General features: G+C 42.3%; 1 protein-coding gene across 4 annotated transcripts in view; it reads right to left on the reverse strand.

The window, feature by feature from the left end:
• Positions 1-21132, reverse strand: part of eIF2D (eukaryotic translation initiation factor 2D) — a 65655-nt gene extending 44523 nt beyond the window's left edge. The window contains exons 1-9 of one of the 4 annotated variants that reach the window (XM_069339815.1): positions 21053-21132; positions 19234-19289; positions 17888-18026; positions 15003-15179; positions 10009-10258; positions 8865-9059; positions 5373-5551; positions 1734-1853; positions 763-890 (exon numbers count right to left, since the gene is read on the reverse strand). In XM_069339815.1, the coding sequence (XP_069195916.1) occupies positions 763-890; positions 1734-1853; positions 5373-5551; positions 8865-9059; positions 10009-10258; positions 15003-15179; positions 17888-18026; positions 19234-19289 (1244 nt within the window). In that variant the 5' untranslated portion in view covers positions 21053-21132. The other 3 variants (XM_069339817.1, XM_069339816.1, XM_069339818.1) reach the window with 3 other exon arrangements.
• Between the last annotated feature and the right edge of the window lie 746 nt (positions 21133-21878).

Raw genomic sequence — 21878 nt, forward strand, 5'->3', positions numbered from 1 at the left:
AAAGAGTGCTGGGAAGACGGGACACCACGAGCGTAGCTCTCATCCTGTAACTACACTTAGGTAATTACTCTCTCTCACACACTCTCTCTCACACTCTCTTTCTTACTCTCTCACACTCTCTCTCTCTCTCTCTCACACACTCTCTCTCACTCTCTCTCTCACACACTCTTTCTCTCTCTCTCTCTCTCTCTCTCTCTCTCTCTCTCTCTCTCTCTCTCTCTCTCTCTCTCTCTCTCTCTCAGTCTGTCTCTCTCTCTCAGTCTTAGTCTCTCTCTCAGTCTCTTCCCCCCCCTCTCCAGTGTGTTTAATTTTATTTTTCATCATTTCTTTCCATTTGAACAGAAAAACCATATATTAATTGTACTTTGATATAATGAAGAATTAAAAAGCCTCTAAAATTATAACCTTCATGAACTTTCTAAGATGCACCAAAATATCAATGGCAATAGGCAAGGATATAGCATGTTATTGAGTATTAAATTAGTTTAACCTGGTTAAAAATAAAATACCAATAAACCTTTAATCATAAAAACAGTTAGGGGGTGTGGTAAAGCCATTGAGAATACAGCATTTTCATAAAGACATTATACCTTAGGTCTAGAATGCATACCAATTTTTAAACAAGATCCTTAACAAATTTTAATTCTGATCACTAATAACTGATGCAATGCTGATGCAAAGTAACTGGTCATGTACCCATGTGTAATACCACAATTTATTATGCATTTTGTGTACAGTACATAGCATTTATTTGGTACATACCTAAGACCATTTGCTTTAAAAAAATGCAATGTATCTCCAGACACCTGATGAACTTCCTCTATGAGAGGTGGTGTGAATGTTCGCGAATTATCTTTTTTATTGGCCTCGGGTTTAATGCTCGTTTCCTCCTGGAAAGGCAATACATAAATCAACACATAATATACATCCTTTGATGCTCAATTTGCTCTGTCATCATTATCACCAGCATCACTTATCACCATCACCATCTTCATCACTTCCATGGTGTAGGGAGGCATCAGCCTGAAAGACACTCAAGTAATATAGGAAAAGTTAGTTAAAGAAATTAAAAAAAAAAGACACCAATCCATTCACCATTATCTTCCTTACTAAATGTTGTAGCATCACTTAATAATTCAACTGCATCTATTTCTGTCTTAATCTTACAATACAAGGAATTCATTGCACTCATCACTTTCATTCCCTGACTTGCCATTACACAACATTTCAAAAAATTACCCTCTTGTCTAGTGCAGATCCCAGGTATTTAAACTGTTTCATTTTAGGACTTCTATACTGTACTCTTCCGTTTCACACACTTACTTGTTTTCTCCATCACTACTTATTTTTGTGTACATACATTATAACTATCCGTCTTCTTTACGTACCATATGTCAGCAAAGCTATCAACTAATCTACATATATACAGTAATCATAATTTTTGCTAAATCATCATGCGCACAAATCACATTTGATATAACATACTCTATTTATTCCAATGAATAACACATATTCAAACAGAAGATATTTTATATTCCATTAGTTATAAAATATATATACTGTATATTTTTTTATTATATTTTTTATTTTTTTTATTATACGAAAGTTCTTACAGACTGTAATGGCTCAGTAATGAGCCATTATACCATAAGCATTATAGAGTAATGACTGTAATAGAATGTAATGTAATAAATAGACTGTACTATAGACTTCTGAACACTGAAGGCACGAACCTGATCAACAATAAATGACTTTATGTCTTCATGTGCCCAGTTAATTGCTGTAATATTTTCAATGCCCTTAGGGAACTCTTTCACTTGGATTAATTCTTCCTTGGCCATTGCATTTAAAAACTGAAATATAAAAAGATTAGCTGAATTTGGGAATATGGAATATCATTCCATATTCTCTTCTTAACCTTCAATTAAAATTTTTAAAGTTATGAGTCAGAGTTAAAGGATAATATGAATGAAAGCAATTAGAAAAATTTTACAATTAAGTTTAAGAATGTAAATATAATCAGTTACCAAACTAAGGACTAGACAAAGTAACAAGTTAAAAGTATAATGCAAAAGATATTTTGTCAAGAATAATAAGCATGATGTATGTCATGCATTTACATAACATCCATCTCTGTAGTAATTTATGAACTAGATAAATAAAGGGATGCTTAGGATAAAGTCACTGTCTCTGGTCACTGGTGCCAAGGGAACATGCGGTGTAATCTCATACATAATCATCTATAAATATAACCTGTTTTTCCATAAAGATATTATTTCTCCTAAATTTGATTTCAGCACTAATAGTTTATCTCAAGGAGCAAGATATCGGTGACTTTACTCAACAGCTTAAGTGAGGCCAGACATAGGTATGTCTATGAATTATTGTCCATGGAGCTGCATACTGAATTAAGATGCTCAGTGGTGAAAAAAACATTAACCACCTGTGGTCTCATTAACAAGATAAAATACATGCACTGAATTAAAAAAAAAAAAAAAAAAAAACAGCATTGAATGTAATGAAACACCATTTTCTGGGTGAATTTCGGAGGCTCCCCGGAGCTATCCTGGCTGAATGGATATGTATATCTTTCTGGCATCAACCAATGCATGGAGTTCTTGCCTACCGGACCATCTTATCTTGAGGTTATCTTGAGATGATTTCGGGGCTTTAGTGTCCCCGTGGCCCGGTCCTCGACCAGGCCTCCACCCCCAGGAAGCAGCCCGTGACAGCTGACTAACACCCAGGTACCTATTTTACTGCTAGGTAACAGGGGCATAGGGCGAAAGAAACTCTGCCCATTGTTTCTCGCCGGCGCCCGGGATCGAACCCGGGACCACAGGATCACAAGTCCAGCGTGCTGTCCGCTCGGCCGACTGGCTCTCTCCTGAGAAGGAACTAGACGGGACTTCTGCCAGTTCACCAGGAACCCGAACCCGGCGAGCTGGGAAAGAACCAGATTCCTGGGGAGCAGACACAGACTGGCTGGGAGCCCAGACCAGCCAGTCATCGAGGTAGGCCAGCACCCGAAGACTTAAGAGAAGCAGACGGGCCACCACGACCCGGGTAAGGCGTGCTTACACGCGAGGTGCCAGGTTCAACTCGAACGGGAGACAAAAATGAGAACTGAGAAGCCCCACAGCAAAACCGAGCAAATCCCTTTACTCTGGATGAATCGGGATTCATCCAGGGTAGCCGTTGTTGGAGCCGGGCACTTGGACACCATCCAAGTGCCCGGCTCCAACAGAAGCTGGACCTGGGACAGAGTGGTCATCCAAAAAAAGGGGCAAAAGACCCAGGGGGGTTCAGACAGGACAAGTCAAGAATAAGCCGCAGGTCCGCACATCCCGTTTCGGGATTGGGAACAAATGGGAAACCCACCTGAGGGATGCCATCGTTTTGACCATGCCCAAGCATACCCACTCTGAGATGACCCAACAGAGCACAGGAGAAGAGGCCTGCCCTGCCAGCCCCAAAGGAGGAGGGGGCCATCCAATGCCACCACAGGCCGTCGAAAACAACCCGGAAAACACACAAATCACGAGACTAGGCGTAAGCGAACAGCGCAAGCCTTCCCCCTCTGCCCCGTCAATGGGGTGAACCCCGAAAGAGCCGAAGCCCCTTGTGAGAACCCAACTTACACACAGAACGATCACCGTGCCGACCAGATGAAGACGGGTCCGAAGGTGGTGCTGGCACAGAACTTTACACCAGTGGTCTACCACGAGAGGAACCTCGAGCCCTGGCATGGCCCTTCCAAGAGGAACCCCCAGGGACCCCCAAAGAACCAACAAGTCCGACATCGAGCAACAACTAGAAGAGGCTGCCTGCAGATACTGTCCAAAAGCAGACAATGCAAACAGCAGACATAACCGCGATAAAAACTTAAGAGCCAGGGCCCAAGCAGATTCCAACAAGGAAGCGAGCCCCTTCCCCCCATGAATGGCCCCAAACTCTTCCACATCCTCCTCAAGCCAATCCGAAGACAGCTCCAGGAGGGAAAAGAACCGCAAGACCGAAACCAGTAGGCCACGAGCGTGCAAGTCCTCAACCACAAGTGCAGCCGAAAGGGAATGAACCTGCATATGAAGCTGCACCATGCCAACATCCCACTGAAAGGCAAGGGCAAACAAACACGCTTTGAGGTACTCGAATTGTCCGACCTCCCCAGGTAAACCTGGACCATCGTCAGCACCTCGTGCCACTCAAGCGTGTGGGTATAACAGAAAGTACTCCAAGCATCCAAAGACAACACAGGGCAGTCCTCTAGCCAGGACGACTCTGGAACCTCATAACAAACCCAGAAGGGAGACAAGGACCCAAACCTGAGTGAAGACAGATTCATTATAGAGGTGTAAGCTGGGTTGCAATGGAAGGAAGTAAGCCGCAATGGCCGCCTAAACCTCATGAGGCAGGATGCGGGAAGCCGTAAACCTCTGGGAAGACGGAACCGACGGACCCGAAGGGACACAGAACCGAATCCGGGGAGAGGCCAACACCAAATTTAACTTGTACGCAGAGGGAGGAAGAGAAAATCCCACTCCTTGCAACAGTAAGCCCCACTCGAAAGGTAGAAAAACCCAGGTGGGGTCCAATGGGGCCCAAGGCCCCAAAGTCAGCCCCTCCCCAACCCCAGGAACCTCCACACCAGGATCCCGGTGGTAAGTCATCCTCCAAAGCCCCAGCTTCAAAAGAAAAAGCCGGGACAGCCGGAAAGGCAGGAAGGAAAGAAGCCCACTGGTCAGACCTTGATGCCACGGCTGGAGGAACCGACTTGAATGCCGAATGCCTCCTTCACCACCCCAGAAGGGGCAACCCCCAAGACTGCCCGAGTCTTAGATCCTTCTAGCTCACGCACCACCCTGAAGACAGCACTAGACACAAGGCACAGCACTGAACACAAGAATCAGGAGCTGGAGTCACACGACCAAGCCTCAAACATATGAGCCGAGAACTAAAGGTGTGGGGTAGCAAGCATGAGGGGACTGGGGCTCCCCTTCCCCCTTCCAGGGACGGGAGAGCTGCGCAGAAGGCGGCACGACACGTGGTGACATCATGCTCGTTTATCTTTGGGGCCGTTCTGACCACTCGTTTGACTTTCTGTAGTAGTTTCAACCAGCATAGGGGTTTGTTTTGGGATGCTTACCTTTATGGGTGCCTGACCCGGTTAATGGCAGACAGAATGCTCCAAATCACATGTGCAATTCTATAGGCCATTGATTCTCATGCCTCTCTGAGGGGGCCAGGTTCTGGCTCGTGGTCCTCGGTAGCCCTAAGAACTCCATTCACACTGACTGATGCCAAAGTCTAATATATCAATATCAGCCTGGATAGCTCTGGGAAACTGAAGGGGTTTTTCCCAGAAAATCTACCTTTGACAATTTTTTATATGATGATTTCTTAATATCCAAAGATGCTCCATCTGGACAAGCCGGAATCATGTGCAAGCGGTAAAAATTGCTCGTAAGGATAGGGAGCGCCACCTTCTTTCCAGACGTCTTCCAAGCCTTCAGAAAACAATGGAGCAGTAGCTTATCCATTGCTTCAGGACCTGTCACAAATGTTAAGGGCTGTAACTCTTATTCTTATATATAAGGTAAACAAATTGCTTACCTTTGCTATAGGTTTATAATTATCACAATCTTTTCTGCAATGCTTAAAATAAAATAAAAACAGGCAATTTGTGACCATACTAAACATAAATTCAGTTTTCATTCAATTCTGTTACACTAGTATATACTATATATGCCCTCTGCATTTATATATTACATGCACTGACTTAAGGTTAGCCTATTTACAGTGGTTTCCAAACAGAACACTGCACAATTATTAGCATAAATATCAGAAGATGCTCTGGAAATTTATTCCAATTATATAGTTTCTAGTTCCAGAGGTTATCTGTACATACGCAGATGATATGATAAAACCTCAATTCCATTTCATAAATTTGAACTGATGTCATGTTATTCCCATTTTAATGGAAGGACATTTCACCTTCTGCTCCGAGTGGAAATGGTACACTTGGAATGTGATCTTGTTTTTCCTCCTCTTTAGATAGAAGAATTTAACCCCTACAGGGCATAATATATATATAGGATGCTGACCAGACGAAGAAGGCCCAGGAGGAAACACCAACACAGAATTTGGCACCAAGGGCCCACCTCGAGCTACTGACACCCGAGCCCTGGCACAACCCCTCTGGGAAGAGCGGTAATGATCCAACCCCCCCCCCCCCCCGGAGCACCAACAAATCAGAAATAGAATGGCAACTGGAGGATGCTGTCATCTGCAACTGAGACACAATGGCATTTGAAAACAACAACAGACAAAATGGAGTCGAAGACTGAAGAGCCGGGGCCCAAGCAGAGTCAAGAGGGCAAGGATGCCCTGTCAACACGCGAGGCATAAAACATGGAAACTGCCTCCCGGAGAATAGGTACAAACCGCTCCACCAACGCCGCCAACGCCCAAGCCACCGAGACCAGCTCAGCAGCAGAAGGCCCAGGACTCAACACCTCCACGTCCTCTGAAAGCCAGTTTGATGACAGCTCGAGAAAACTAAAGTAGCGCAAGACCAAAGACAAATGACCACAAGCGCGATGATCCTAACTGACCATGGCAGCTTAAAGCACGGGGACCTGAGGGTGCAACTGCAGCAACCCAACCTCATAAGAAAGAGCAGGGGCGTGAAGGCCCTCATTGAGGAACTCGAGAGCACCCCAAAAAATACCTGTAATACAGAGGAAATCTCATGCAACTCAAGTAAGCGGGTACTACAAAACCTGTGTCAAGCCCCAAGAGCAAAACAAGGGCAGTTTGCTAGTCAGTAAGACCCAGGAACCTCATAACGCATCCAATACGGGGACGAGGAACCGAACTCTAAAGAGGCTGGGTCCAAAAGAGGCAAATTCCGGGTCTCGCAGGAGGTAAGCACTGATGGCCTCCCGAACCTCCGCAGAGGAAATCCGAGAGGCAGAAACTTCTGGAAGGACGAATCTGAAGAACCCAAAGGAACCCGGTAACGAACCCGAGGGGGGAATATCACCCCTAAGTAAATTCTTACAGGGAAGGGAGATACAAAACCCCTCGCCCTGCAACAACAAACCCTGCCTCGAAGGTACCAAAACCCAAGCAGGGTCAAACGGGGCCCAAGAGCCCCAAAGCAATTTCCCCCCATGCCCTGGGACAGAAACCACATCCATGCCTACTGCCCCTAAAGAAAAGGATGCCCAACTCCACCCCAACTCTGAAACCCTCAGACGTTTGGGAACCGAGAATAAGGAGGGGGGAAGGGAGGAGCAGGGCGAACCACGCCAAGCAGGGAGTAAATCAAGGGAGCTAGCAAAACCAAGGTCGAACTGACCAACACCCCCAATTTCGGGTCCCTCAAACCAAAATGGGGCAGTTCCGGGGCATTCGACTTTGCCACAAACAGGGCGCGATGACACAAACAAAACCTAAACTGCAAAGCAGCCGCTGCCTAACCCCTAAGTTCCTCCAAATACGAAGAGGTAAGCTGGAGAATGAGTGGGAAACAACAAATCCCACACGACACTGGGTCGTAGGTGTCCTCGACCCAATAAACAGCATGACGGAGGCAGAACAGATGATTGTCAATTTGAAACAAGGGCAACAAACAACCTTCATACCCACTAAAAGTGAGAGGGGACTCTATAGACATATCTATAGCCGCACCGAGCCCCAAGGGAACCTGGCCCCGCAGGAGTAGGAATCCCGACGCAGAGCCAGAATTCCACCTCCAAGCTAACGAGTGAGTGTGCAAGTTGGATGATGTGTTGCTTGTTCCTTTTCTTTCTTTTTTTTGGGGGGGGAAGCTATTTAGCTTTGTTCAGATGTAGGTTGCAATTTGTGGTTTGTTTTGTTTCGCCTGTCTTTCTGGGTGCCCTTCCCGGTTGATGGCAAATATGACATACTCTAAATGCTCATAGGCCATTGTGGTTCCCGGTAAGAATAAGAACTCCTTTGACTGATGACCCCAAGCTAATATTGCACATGTCAGTTTGGATAGCTTCAGGGAGCTGATAGGGCTCCCCATAGAAATCTCTTTTTGATATCATGTGGGACTACTTATCTGTGCTCATTTATATTAATTTCTGATTTATCAAGAACAGTACTGTACATACACCAATACTTTCCTGTTTTAATAAAAATACACCACACCTAGAACAATGGTATCTTATGTTTTTGTTAACCTGCACTCAATTTGCTTTGCAATCATTGTGACACTAAAGGAACTCTTGATGCTGTTAGGGGGACTATGGTAAGTAGTTTCCTGTAGACTCTGCAATTTTGACAATATATGATCCAAAACATATAACTACTGATTATGAAGTTCCAACACATCTACTCATTATGAATGATCTTTGGAAACATTGCACTAAAATTAAAAACAAATGCTTTAATTTCAAAAAGATTACCATCAGAACATGATTCACATGAGCACAATACATACACACATACATTATTATTACCCTCATTTTCCACTTTTGTGGTATCGGCCGAGAAATTCAAAGGAGAGTAATATAGTAAAAGTAGGTTATAGAAATTAAATAATAAAATATTAACAAATCACTAATCCATTCACTGTATGGATTAGTGTTGTTATTAGCCTTATGTTGTATTGTGAATACACAATGCGACATAAGGTATCAAAGATATACAAGTACCACCACACACATCAAAAATCAATCACATATAGCTATACAGTAATGTATTACATACAAATACTTCTATAGATTGCAGAATTCACAAATAAAACAACATATAAAGCTAAAGGAAAATCCCAACAAATTTGGATAAAACTATAAACAAAACGAGGAATATGTTTTTGCTTGTCAACCTACCAGTTGTTTGAGGAGTGTCTTCTTTAGGTGTGCTGTTTTCCGGGCTGAGGTTGCTACTGCTATCAGGCGTTGGCTCCTCTAACAAGATTAGTTTTTCAACGTCATCTGTTACTTGCTCTGGAGAAATCTCTTTTAGTTTCTCGCTCTCATCTGTTTCACTACCAACTATAATTTCTTCAGCACTATCTTCATTCTCTGATAATTCAATGAAGGTAATTGAAGTTTCATAGACCTACACTGTACTATATATCATATAATTTATCACATAAGCAGGTTACTGAAAGTGGTCAATTTGCACACAACAGACAAGAGAGTAAGTCACAACAATATGACAGTTGGGAACAAAACTTGGAAGCAGTATTCAAGGGAAGAGGAATTTAAGTCGTTTTCAATGTTGAATGGAAAAAATTACATATATAAAATGCAAGAAATTGTGAGGGACTTTTTTGTTTTCCCCAAACTCAGTTTGTATCAATATGCCATTACTTGTTTTAAAAGTAATAAAGATAACTCAAAATAAGCACTAAAGTACTAAAGCACACCAGATTATTGAGGTAAAGACCAATGATTGGATAAAGAATGAAGGCATGATAGATGGTGGAGGCAAGTTCTTTTACATATTTAGATAATGATGCACTCATGATATAATTTCTAGTATGCAAGAACAGAAATTAGTGAAGGCTATTTAATTTAATACATTGTAAGGCAAGAGAAGGACTTTGACTACACCAGAGATATTCAATAATGATCAAAACATGTTGTACCACATTAAGAACATTTACTGACGGGTTTTTGTCTACAGTGAAGGTCCATAACTTTCTTATATGTTCATAAACCTGCAGCTTGACTCTTGGCCACAAAATATGAGGAAGTTAGGTCATGGGGAAAGCCATTGAACATAGCTATATATATTCTTTTAATTTTTACAGTTGATTGTTATTTATAGTCTTGCACATCATTACACAGTTCCATGTACAGTGCATTCAAACACTGACTAAGAAACAAGAATACAGATTAAATTTATTTATCAGATTCAAATCATGCAGATTACAACTAAGTAAAACTGCATGTCTCTCATAATATCAAGATACTGTATATAAATCAATGTTCTAAACATATTAGAGTACAATCAGTTCAAACTAACCTATGACAACTTGACCACTTAGTATTATATCAGGTGGCCCCATAGTAGGTGGGGGACTTCTGGAACCCATTTCCCACAGCTGATCTCTGTAAACATGCAGGATGCTGACACCTTTACCATGTCTTCCACACATATACATGTCCATAGAGCTATGTGCAGTAACACCCACTGCCTGAGGAGCCTTGTTATCTGTAGTGTTGATGGCAACAGGGAAGCCTTTCTCAAACTTGCCATATGAATACGGACTCATCTGCGAAGGGCATAAAAACAAAGATAAAAGCTTGTATACTGTAAACTGGTAAAACAGAGAAAAAATTCAATACTGTAGTATGTAAATGTAGTGTGTAAACAAACACAATACATAGTTATTAAACACAATAAACTACTGCAAACATAGCCTGTTGGATATTTAAACTGATCTCCACTATAATAAAAGTAACTAACATGTTAGCATGAAAATGTTTATCTGAACATTTACACACTGGGTAACAACCTGTCACTATGGACTTATGAACTTGTACTTGTGTCGGACTGAAGATCAAACGGGATCAAGATTCGACAACAGCACATAGAACAAAAATTAATGAGCTTAATTCATTATTATAACTACTCCACTTCAGAGTGAACAAAATAATTATGTTAATGGTTGTAGATGCTAGTACAGTAAAAAACACATCCAATTAAATTTATACCTCTGGTGATCCATTTCTAGTCTATTTCTACTTGACGTAAAATTAAGAGTACTCTACAACACAATGAATAATGTTGGGGCCGACAGCACTGGTGACTTAGTTATTCCTAAACATGGACAAAGAAGTATCTCAAGGTGGTACAGTGCACACCGACAGCAAGCTGGTGACCAGTAGGACAATACAAATGTACATAACTGATGAGACAGCAGAACAGTAAATATTACAATAAGAATGACCAAGGTATTTCTAAAAGATTAACAAGACACAAAATACACTTGGAATTGCAAGCAAAGACAAATTAAAGTTCTGTCTATGTCACTCAGGTATCATAAGGTGGTCCATTGGAGAGCTGTAAAGTCGGTTGGAGTGAAAAAACCAGCATTGAATGTAATGAAACACCATTTTCTGGGCGAGACCCGGAGGCTCCCCGGAGCTATCCAGGCTGATATGCTAATGTCAGACTTTGGTATCAGTTATGTGTATGGAGTTCTTTGGGCCCACCGGGGACCAAGGCCAGAACCTGGCCCCCTCAGAGAGGCAAGTGGAGCAATGGCCTATAGAAGCCACCGTGTGGTTGGAAGCATTCTATGTCTGCCATCGACCAGGTCAGGCACCCAGAAAGGTAAGCATTCCAAAACAAACCCCTATTCTGGTGAAAATATTGCTACCAAAAGCCAAACAAATGGATAAAACTCCCCCAAAGAAAAACGAGCAAACTAGTGTGACGTCACCTGTTGCTGCGCCACCATCTGTGCAGCTCCCCCCCTCCCTGGGAGGGGGAACGGGGAGCCCCAGACCTACTGCACCGGTGATCCACACCCGAGTTCTGAGGCTGGATGTCAAAACACACGAAAAAACGCCGACCAGAGGGAGGGAGGGATGCCGGGAAGCCTCCGGTTATCACCCAGAAAATGGCGTTTCATTACATTTAACGCTGGTTTTCAGGAGGGAGCCCCTATGGCTCCCTGGAGCTAACTACCCACAGAGGAGAAAAGAGGGACTTACCCAGGAGGTGGTTGCTGCTCACTCCTCAACCCGAAGTCGAGACAACTGGCTGCATCCGCCGACCCAAAGCGACACAGGCTTGACTGGGCCCAGGGATGTTAACAAGATAACGAGCAGCCAGGACCCTGTTCGACCGCCAAAATCCCCGCTTCCAAATGTCAGCCCAAGACATATTGCCAAAGATGGTGGCAAGAGCCGCGAACCTGCGAACGTCATGGGCACGGGATTAGACCACAGGCTGGGTAGCCTTAATAACCCTGTGGACGACCTGGGAGACCCACACCCGCGAACAATATAGAAAGGAAACCGCATCAACCCAAACTGCATCCACGGACACAGAAGCCGTGGCGCACAAATAACGGCGGAGAGCTGCAACCGGACACAAAACATGATGCACCCCCGGCCAAACCAACCAAGCATCAACAACCCAGGGACCCCTTCCGGAAAGCAGCACCGTCAAAGCCTCCCACCACTCAAGCGTGCGGGAATGGCAGAAGGAGTGCCAGGCCTCCAAGGTAAAGACCGGACTGTTCGCCAGCCATGACGACTCCGGAACCTCGTAATGGAGCCAGAAAGGGAACGAAGTCCCAAACCTGAAAGCCGAGGGATCCATTGCCGAGGCATAATCCGGGTCAAGCAGGAGGTTTGCCGCAAGGGCCGCACGCACCACAGCAGGTTGGATATGATAAGCCGAAAACCTCCAAAAAGACGGAACCGAAGCACCCAGGGGAAACACTGAACCAAACCAGGGGAGGGGCAGACACCAAGTCCAACTCGTACGCAGAGGGGGGAAAAGAAAACCCCACTCCTTATAACAGCAAGCCCTGCTCAGAGGGCAGAAAAACCCAGGCGGGGTCCAGTGGGGCCCAAGGCCCCCAAGTCAGCCCCTCCCCAGCCCTCCTCCGCAGGACCCGGTGCCAAGTCTTCCCCCCAAGCACCGACCCCACCAGACAAGGCCGGTGCAGCCGTAGAAGCCAGACAGAAGGGGGTCCACTGGTTAGACCCAGAGTCTTCAGCCAAGGGAGTAGACTCGAATGCCTCCATCGCCACACCAGAAGGGGCATCCCCAGAGGCTGCCCGATTCTGAAGACCAACTAACCCCTGCCCCGACTCCGAAACCCTCAAACGTTTCGCGGCCGGAAGCAGGGGAGGGGGACTAGAACAAATGGCAGGAGGGGAAGGACGAGGAGGTGCAGACTGAACCAGGGTCGAGGCAACCCCACCCCTAAATCCAGGTCTCTATAAGCAAAACGGGGCAGCCGCGGGGCATCCGGGTGAGCAACCAATTGAACGCTTTGCAACAAATGAAACCTAGAATGCAACGCCGCCTGCGCAGCCTGTACCCGAAGATCATCCACGGATTGGGTAAATTGAGTCACCAGCAAGCAGCAAAAACTCACAGGACTCAGGGTCGAAAGTGTCACCGACCCAACAGGCAGTGTGACAGAGGCAAAAACCATGAGGGTCTCCCTGAGACAAGGGTCGACCCCTTACGCCCGAACGCGAAGCAGGGCGAACAACCCTCAAACTCGCATGAAGCGAGGGGGGACTCCGGGGTCGCATCCATCGGACCCATGCGTCCCCTAGGGGATTCCCAGGATCCTAAGCGTTTACTATAAGAGGACTCGCGCTCAGGTAAACCCAGGCAGGGTACTGCTAACTGGAGCCCAAAACTACCAAACAAACTGTCTACAGCTGAACCCCCAGGGACATGTACGCTCATGGGGACCTAGCAGGGGGCACTACCAAGTATCAGGATGAGGCCAAACACCAGTGGAAAGTAGGGCAGCACCCCCTACCAAGGCAAAAACAAAGAAAAACAAAATCCCGCAAGAGGACAACGTATCCCAAGGAACAGAGCTGGCCGCTGTGATTGGTGACAACAAGCTGCACAGCACCCTGCGGCCCTTACCAGTGCAAAACTGCCTCCTACCCTAGGATAAATTAGGGAGACAAAACACCCAAGTACCCAAAGGGCAGCCAAAAAACCGAGCAGTTAAACGGACCCACAGAGGCAGATCCCAAGGAACCTGTGGAAGGTAACCCCAAGCTCCAAGGGCAGTACTTACAGGGCACCTAAGGAAGGGAACCCTAGGCGCATGCAACCCGAGTACTGAAGAGTAACTCCTGGCTCTCGCACCTCTGGAGAACAACCGCCACACACAAGGCACAGCGACGTAAAAGTCTGGAGCCAGAGTACACAACCGCTGCCTATAGCATCAGCCTCAAGAAGTGGGGTGTGGGTCATCGGCGCAGTAGGTCTGGGGCTGCCCCTTCCCCCTGCACAGAGGGGGGAGCTGCACAGACGGCGGCGCGGCAACGGGTGACGTCACACTAGTTTGCTCGTTTTTGTTTGGGGAGTTCTATCCACTTGTTTGGCTTTTGGGAGCAATATTTTTGCCACAATAGGGGTTTGTTTTGGGATGCTTACCTTTCTGGGTGCCTGACCCAATCGATGGCAGACATGGAATGCTTCCAACCACACGAGGGCTTCTATAAGCTATTGCTTCCCTTGCCTCTCTGAGGGGGGCAGGTTCTGGCTGTGGTCCCTGGTAGGCCCAAAGAACTCCATACACATGACTTATGCCAAAGTCTGATATTAGCATATCAGCCTGGATAGCTCCGGGGAGCCATAGGGGCTCCCCCCAGAAAAATGTGAAGCAGAATAAAGGTGTGTATGGAAGATTGGTGGATTTTGCAAATTACATGGAGGGAAGTACTGTACAACTGAAGAACATCAACTCAGAGATAGCTGCAGGATAGCAGCACACAATCGGCTTGATAATGGTCCAGGATAGACCAAAACGTTCTCGTCTCTTCATCTTCTGGTGTGTGGTTTGGTCATTAGAAAGACAAGAAGTCTACACATGGTTCTTGTGGGCTACGCGGTATGTGTCTCCTCCAAACTGCTTGTCCAAAGTAACAGAATTATCCAGTACTGTGAGAGGCACTGATCTTAAACAGCGAGAAAGTCTGACCAATCTGAAGCCAGACAAGAGATCCATAATGGTATACAACTGCACAAGGGGGTGGGGTATTCTAAACCTGTCCAAGCAGTACACTTTCCTAATAGACAGCATATGTATAAGCAACTAATCACACTAACTATAATACATTAATGCTCACAATGGTGTAACAAATTAACAAACATATGAATCAATAACTAAAAGTCTATCAAAATCTCACTGATCAATTGATACCTTTTTACTTTTCTCTCTTATCTAATTTTATTATCCCTTGATAACATTCCTACACACTGTACCTTGCTCTCCCTCTAGAATGGTCATTAAAACATACCTCTCCTTTTGTAATAATTCCAGGTAACATGAGATCAGCTCCACCTGCTAACACACCAATGACATGTGTATGCGTTGTAAAGGTATGCATAAGCTCTGGGTGTCTCCACAGCAAATACACTGTAGGGTATACTACCTTGTCTTTATCAATTGTGAAGAAGATCGGATCCTTTTGAACCTGTAGGTTTAAGATCATGCTTATTAATATACGTGGTATTTATATATGGATCAATAATGCTAAGATTATACAGTATATCATGTGCAATGCAAGCTTCCAAGTGTGGACTGGATAAAATTGTGCTTCAATTATGGATAATATAATCTCGGATGTCACATTTGTCCAAGATCCATACTCAAAGATTTAAATGCATTATTTATTCTCAAATCTATTTCTTTCTACACTTTATATCAAGTGCTATAAAATAAAAATACATTACGGTACTGAAATAATATACAAGTTACATAGTTAAACCTCTAGCTAGAAAAAGTATTCACACTAAAATAATTAAACCAATCAGGGTTTGAGTAAACAAAGAAAAAGTCTGATCATTACACTCAGTTGCTCCCTACTACAAATTCCACCGAATTCTGGTTAGAATCTAGTACAGTCTAGGCACGTCAACATCCGTCGCTGGCACAGCTAGAAATGTCTCGAGGTTTTAACGAGTTAAAACCTTGTATACCCCTGCTGGGTTATACAGATAACAGGGGGGACACTGGAGAACAATACAACTCAAAATGCAGCCATAAAATTACTTACAAAAACTCAAAGCCTATCCAATAACTACTTGGAATAATAAAGATTGCCTAGCAGTTCCCTGACTAACTACAGAATGGTCCACTAGGTCATGAACCCAACCACTATCAGGTGGCAGAACCAACACAACAAAACTACCTTCTACAACTTTGTCATATTTACCAGGCCCAGAAACCATCAAGTATATTTACTAGAGCTGGGAGGAAATGTGGTTTGGCTTTGTAATTTCACTCTAATAGATCTCAGTAGGCCTCAACCCTTTAATAAACGGACAGGAAGCAGCATTTGGAGTGGCAGAAACAGGTACAATAAATCATATCACACTTTTGCCATTCCTGACATACAGCATCTCACACAAATGCTTCCTGGTTGGAGAGCAGTCACATACACAGGGAGCTTGTGGTTCCAAGTAGAGGGGAAGCGATCTACAATGGAACAGCAGACTTTTAACATATCCAGTGAAAAGAATTCTCATCCTATTCCCATTCCAACACAATTGGGAGAACATGAGATGTCTGTGGAAACATACGACACACTCTGAAAGTAAACCAATTTTAGGGCTAAGCCCCAAGAAGGTAGAAAAGAGACAACAGCATGTATTCACTGCATTGAATCCTTGATTCAACAAACCTTGATTTGGCGAATCTCCAGTTGGAACATACACTTTCCATACCAGATTTACTCACCTAATTCAGTGAACAACAGTGTAATAATGTTGTGCAGTGAACAAGAGTTCACTGAAGCAAGGGACGTGTGGATTTGCTTAGGATGTTGAGACCGAGTTCAAGGATTGAGTAAACTTTACAAGTAACAGCTGGGGGTCTTTGGAAACCACTGAGCACAGAGATATTTAAAACCAAATGCTCTGCTTTTTTTCATTTCCAGTTTCAGAGGTTTATGTTCAATAAAATATGAACCCTTTTCCCATTTGAAAATGAGGTCAAGAGGCTTGGGCATGGGAAATTTGCCAGGTGCAGTTAAATTTCTTTACAGGCAGGTTCTCTTGATTGTTGAACTTTATATGATAGGTTAAAATTATAATTTTGCTTAGTAAAATCAGTCTATAGATCGTGGGAAATATTGGGTATGAATTGTAACTCTTAATACCAATCATGTTTTTAATGATTTTCACTGATTGGCAAAACTTGTAAGAAATAGTAAGGAGCCTTGGAAAAGTTACTGAGCATATTAAAACCAAATTCTATGGTTTATTTTAATTTTGAGATTCCATAGTTTTCGTTCACAAATATGGTCCTTTTTCCTTTGAAAATGAGGTTTCATGGCTAGGGTGTGGGAAATATGCTAGATGTAGTTAAATCTCTTTATAGAAAACTTGGTTTCTGTTCTTCATATGACTAGATCAAAATTCAAATATCACTTGGTGAAATCAGCCCATAGAGCATGGGAAATATTAGAATATAAATGATAACACTTTAGGTGGCTCTAGTCACTTTTTTGATGATATTTGTAGATGAATTCCACATTCTAAGAAACAGTTGGAGCCTTGTGAAAGTTCGTGGGAATATTTAACCCTTATACTGCTCAGCTATTAATAGCCGTCAACACTGCTGTGTTGACGGCTATTAATAGCTACCTGCTACCTTTTGAAAAGGAGTTTAGAGGCTGGGGACATGAAAAATGAGTTCGAATTTGTTGAATTTTTTTTGCAGAAGTCTTCTGCTGGTAATTGTCTATTAAATTATAGGTTAAAATTAAAATATTGCTAACTGAAATTAGCCCATAGGGCATGGGGAAATGCATCATGGAGGAATTTCTAGCTGCAAGAAATTGGGTTTGGTCCCATACAGTTCAGTGAATCAAGGTTGTACTGTACCACAAAAGAAAAGGCCAACCCAAATTCCCCCGGAACACCAAAATCTTTCACCCGTCACACTAAACATATTACCTTTTCAAAACAAAATTTTCCGTCACACCAAAATTTTCTCCTGCCACACCAAAATTAAAAATCTACTTTTATTTGTAAACAACTTCCTCCTACAATCATTGACCAAAATATTTACTTCAATGATAAAAAATATATCCTAAGGATTTCAAGTTACACACTATCTGAAGTAGATTAGTAAAGTTTAACAGTAAAGCTTGCCAACAGTTAAAGTGGTATACAGCACCTGATAAACATTGACAGATTCTCCTTTGTAGCAATACATGCGCACAAGAGTAACATCCTCTTTGCCGGGAATGAGCTTGGACAAATCTTCCGATGTAAGAGATGGGTATGCCTGTGATAATTCAGCTCGCAGTTTTTTCCTGGAAAATAACATGGAAGTGTGTGTTATGCTGTAACTTTTTACTATTATGTAAAATAAAATATGATTAGATTAACACAAATGAATATTCATCAATTTGCAAACCTACATCACATGTAAGGAATTTTCACATGCCCCCTGTATTTTTACTATCAATAGCTACACAGCAGCTATTCCATTACAGCAGAAACTCTCAGCCATAAGGAACAGTGCCCAGTATAGGTCTATGGGGCATATCCATTTGCATCATAAGGATTTATGGTGACAGCTAAGGTTTTGAGCTCCTGTCACTTCTTCTCCAACCTGCTGATCATCTAGATTAACCTAATATAATACTGCATATTCTAATGTAACTAATCCAAACCTACCGTGTTCTAACTAAAACAGACCTTGCCTACTTTATCACATAAATAACCTTAAAAAGCATGGGTTAATAGTACATTACACATTTTAAGGACAAGATTTTTATTGCAATTGTATATTTTTTATAGGTTCAATGAATTTTAAATATTCCTTATCAAGTTCTGCAAGTAAATCAGTCATCATTGGGAGGGATCTTTGACAAGCCACCGGCTTCCTGTCCTCATCAAGACCACCAGTGGTAGTGGCCTTCAGGTAAATCAGGTACAGTACATTAAGAACCTGATAAAGGTCTTGATGCTGAAGGGAATTATCAGGGGAAGGCACCAAGCCATTACAACTATATAGCACTAGGAAGGGATCAGGATAAGGATTAGGGATGGTATGGGAGAAGGATTGGTGCCCAACCACTTGGACGGTCGGTGATTAAATGTCGACCTGCATGACGTGAGACCGTAGCTCTACCATCCAGCCCAAGTGGTTGGGGTCTTGATGCTAAAGCAATGCAAAATAAAAATACCTAGATCCTTTAGACAGAAGCACGTCTCAGAGCTCAGCACTCCAAATGCAGAGGACAATTTCAGGATTGGCTAATTCAGAATTTGGAAACTTTCAGCCTGGAAATGTCCTAAGCAATATGTCAGCATAGAAGAGTTGGAAATTGAAGATATGCTGATCATGTTTAACTCAGAGAGGGCATACAATTTTTTTTTTAGGCAAGAAGTATTAAATAACAGAATATCAAACTATGCGTATTACATAAAACAATTTTGGTTTTCAATTGCTTCACCTATGTGGATATGTGACAAAATATTAAATGCTACAATTTTGCAAAAAATAAATCTTACCTATCTGAACCCTTTAACTGTGTTTGTGACTTGATTCTGAAGGGCTTAACGAACATCTGTAAAAGGGAAATCATATTATAAAATATCCATAAAACTTATTAATGCATTCTATTTTCAAGTAACTATTTCCAAACTTCCTAAATGTAGAATATCTAATATCTCTCACAAGTCAAGCCACGTCCCTGGTGGGTTCTTGGGGAGTAGAACTCCCAGAACCCCATCCATGTACAGAACATTTTTTTTTTTTTTTTTTTTTTTTTTTTTTTTTTTTTTTTTTACTTTTTACCTTGCACCTATCTATAGTGTACAGTACTTGCTATGCTTTACTGGTAGGCCTAAATAAACTAAAAAGCAAAAATAAAGATTCTTATGTTACAATAATAATGCGAAAGATGGAATAACCATCCCAAAATTCACCCTATTTCCAGCTTGTTCCTTGTAGCCAGGAGTGCTTTTCTGGACAAGTTAGATTCCATTATATTTGGCTACTCTAAGTTAGATTAGGTTGGTTACTTTAAGGTAAGAGCAAGTTCAAAATAAGATGCCATACTGTATTATGATCCCTCAGCCACTCGGTAAATGAGCACCAAGTAACATGTCATTCCTAGAGTAATTTTGTAAAATGTAAGTTGATGATACTGATCAGGAAATATGTTTTTTCTATGTTCACTGCTGTGCTATTTTGATAGATTCACGGATCACAATGCTGTTTAAATAGAACAATGAGGTAATGCACTCTTTGCATTAGAGGTGTACAGTACTAATACCATCAGTCTGATACTTTAATACCGACACTCTGGTACACCTCCGGTTTGGACAGGCTGAAAGAGCACGGGCGCTGGTTTGAATACACTTGGGAGATTGAACTCCAATATTTGGATAGACCAAGTCTAGGGTAGGGTACTACCCTAGTCTTGGGTACTATACACTGTTTGGATAAAAGAAAATGCATGATAAAATCTATGACTATAACTGAACACTTGGCACAAGAAAATAACAAAACACTGAGAAAAAGGTCAAAAACCTAAGTATATCTCAGTTGTTTCATGAAGTGATGGCAGCCTTTAAGCTTTGCTACTAGTGGAAATAAATGCCTGGTCTTACCTAACCCAATCAACATAACTCAAGCTGTCTTTGCCTGGCTTAGCCTACCCTAACCTTACCCTACCTAGACTAGCCTAGTAGGCCTACTGTAATGTGAATCAGCCCTGACAAAAATGTAAAGAAAGTTGGCAATGAATATTCACCAATTGGTTATCATATAATAGTACAAAAATATAATTATGGGTACTGGCGTTAATTACAAAATTTGTCATTTTGCAGAACGTTTGGGCGCATCTGGGAATCGAAGCCAAGAATAATCACTTGTGCCGCAACTGTTACAACCACAGCACTTACGGCCACTCCCATACGTGAATACAAAAGCTTACTAGTTAGTATATACCAATTTCCTGCGTTATATCACTGCAATTCAAAGCTTTCTACAACTTTGTTGTAGAAAGTTTGCAAGTTTGCCCGAAACGCTATGCGTACTAGTGGCTTTAGGTATTATATGTACTATCTCTATCTTTAAATCTAACAGAATGTTTGTACTGTAACTCTGCAAGTATGTATGTACTTTTCCTAAATAAATTATTATTATTATTATTATCACTTGTTGCAGCAGCAGCTCTGGTGGCGCCGGGGCAGCCAGAGCGTGTGCCACATATGAGCCCCACCACCACCAGATAATACACAGCTACTACCAGCAACTCTTTATCACATCGTTAGCTAAGAAATGTGTTTAATCTTAACAAGTAAACCTCTTTCCAACATCAACCTTGGCTGACTTGGGAGCCCGGCAACACACACGAACACCAACACAAGTTCCAGCTGTTTTGATCACTTGTTATCTAACACAGTTTGCATACTTTGAATCAATTTAAACAAAAATATTATTTTCATTTACTATTTAAATAAATATATATTTACATTATATATTATTTATATTTATTTTTATGCAATATTTCACATATTATGAAAGCTACTGTGACTAACACAGAAGTCACAATAACGCCTCTCAAGTTCGTTCATATGAGATCGTACTGTGTATTCTTCAGATGTAAAACTAACAAATGTCGTTTTCATGAAATCTTATTACTTGACAAATTGCATATTCAGCATGATATGAAGAGCGACAAGGTAAATATGCATAAATTGCCTCCGTGTTGTTTGACTACATAAAAGCGCACCAATGAACAAACTGTGGCGAGTAGAGAAACACTACATGGGTTAAAGCTTTATATATTTATTTATTTTAATATTTGCTTGAAAGTACAATGGATTATTTTTGATCAGTTGTGGTGTGCAAATGGCACATTATCGCACAGTCACTAAAATGCCAAGCGTTTCAGGCAAATCTTTAAGGGACCTTTATATGCCGTAATTAATTTGGAAGTTAACTTTTTTATTATTATAAAAAATAAAAATAAAATAAAATAAAATGTTTATTTAGGTAAGGTACACAAATACAATAAATTTTTACAAAGATTGGTTGACTTATAGGTAGAGCTAGTACATACAATGCCTAAAGCCACTATTACGCAAAGCGTTTCGGGCATTATTAATAAACTTAGGTATACACAGCAATGTGCTGCTACCCTATT

This window comes from Procambarus clarkii, chromosome 42 (assembly GCF_040958095.1).
Source record: "Procambarus clarkii isolate CNS0578487 chromosome 42, FALCON_Pclarkii_2.0, whole genome shotgun sequence".
Classification (NCBI taxonomy): Eukaryota; Metazoa; Arthropoda; class Malacostraca; order Decapoda; family Cambaridae; genus Procambarus; species Procambarus clarkii.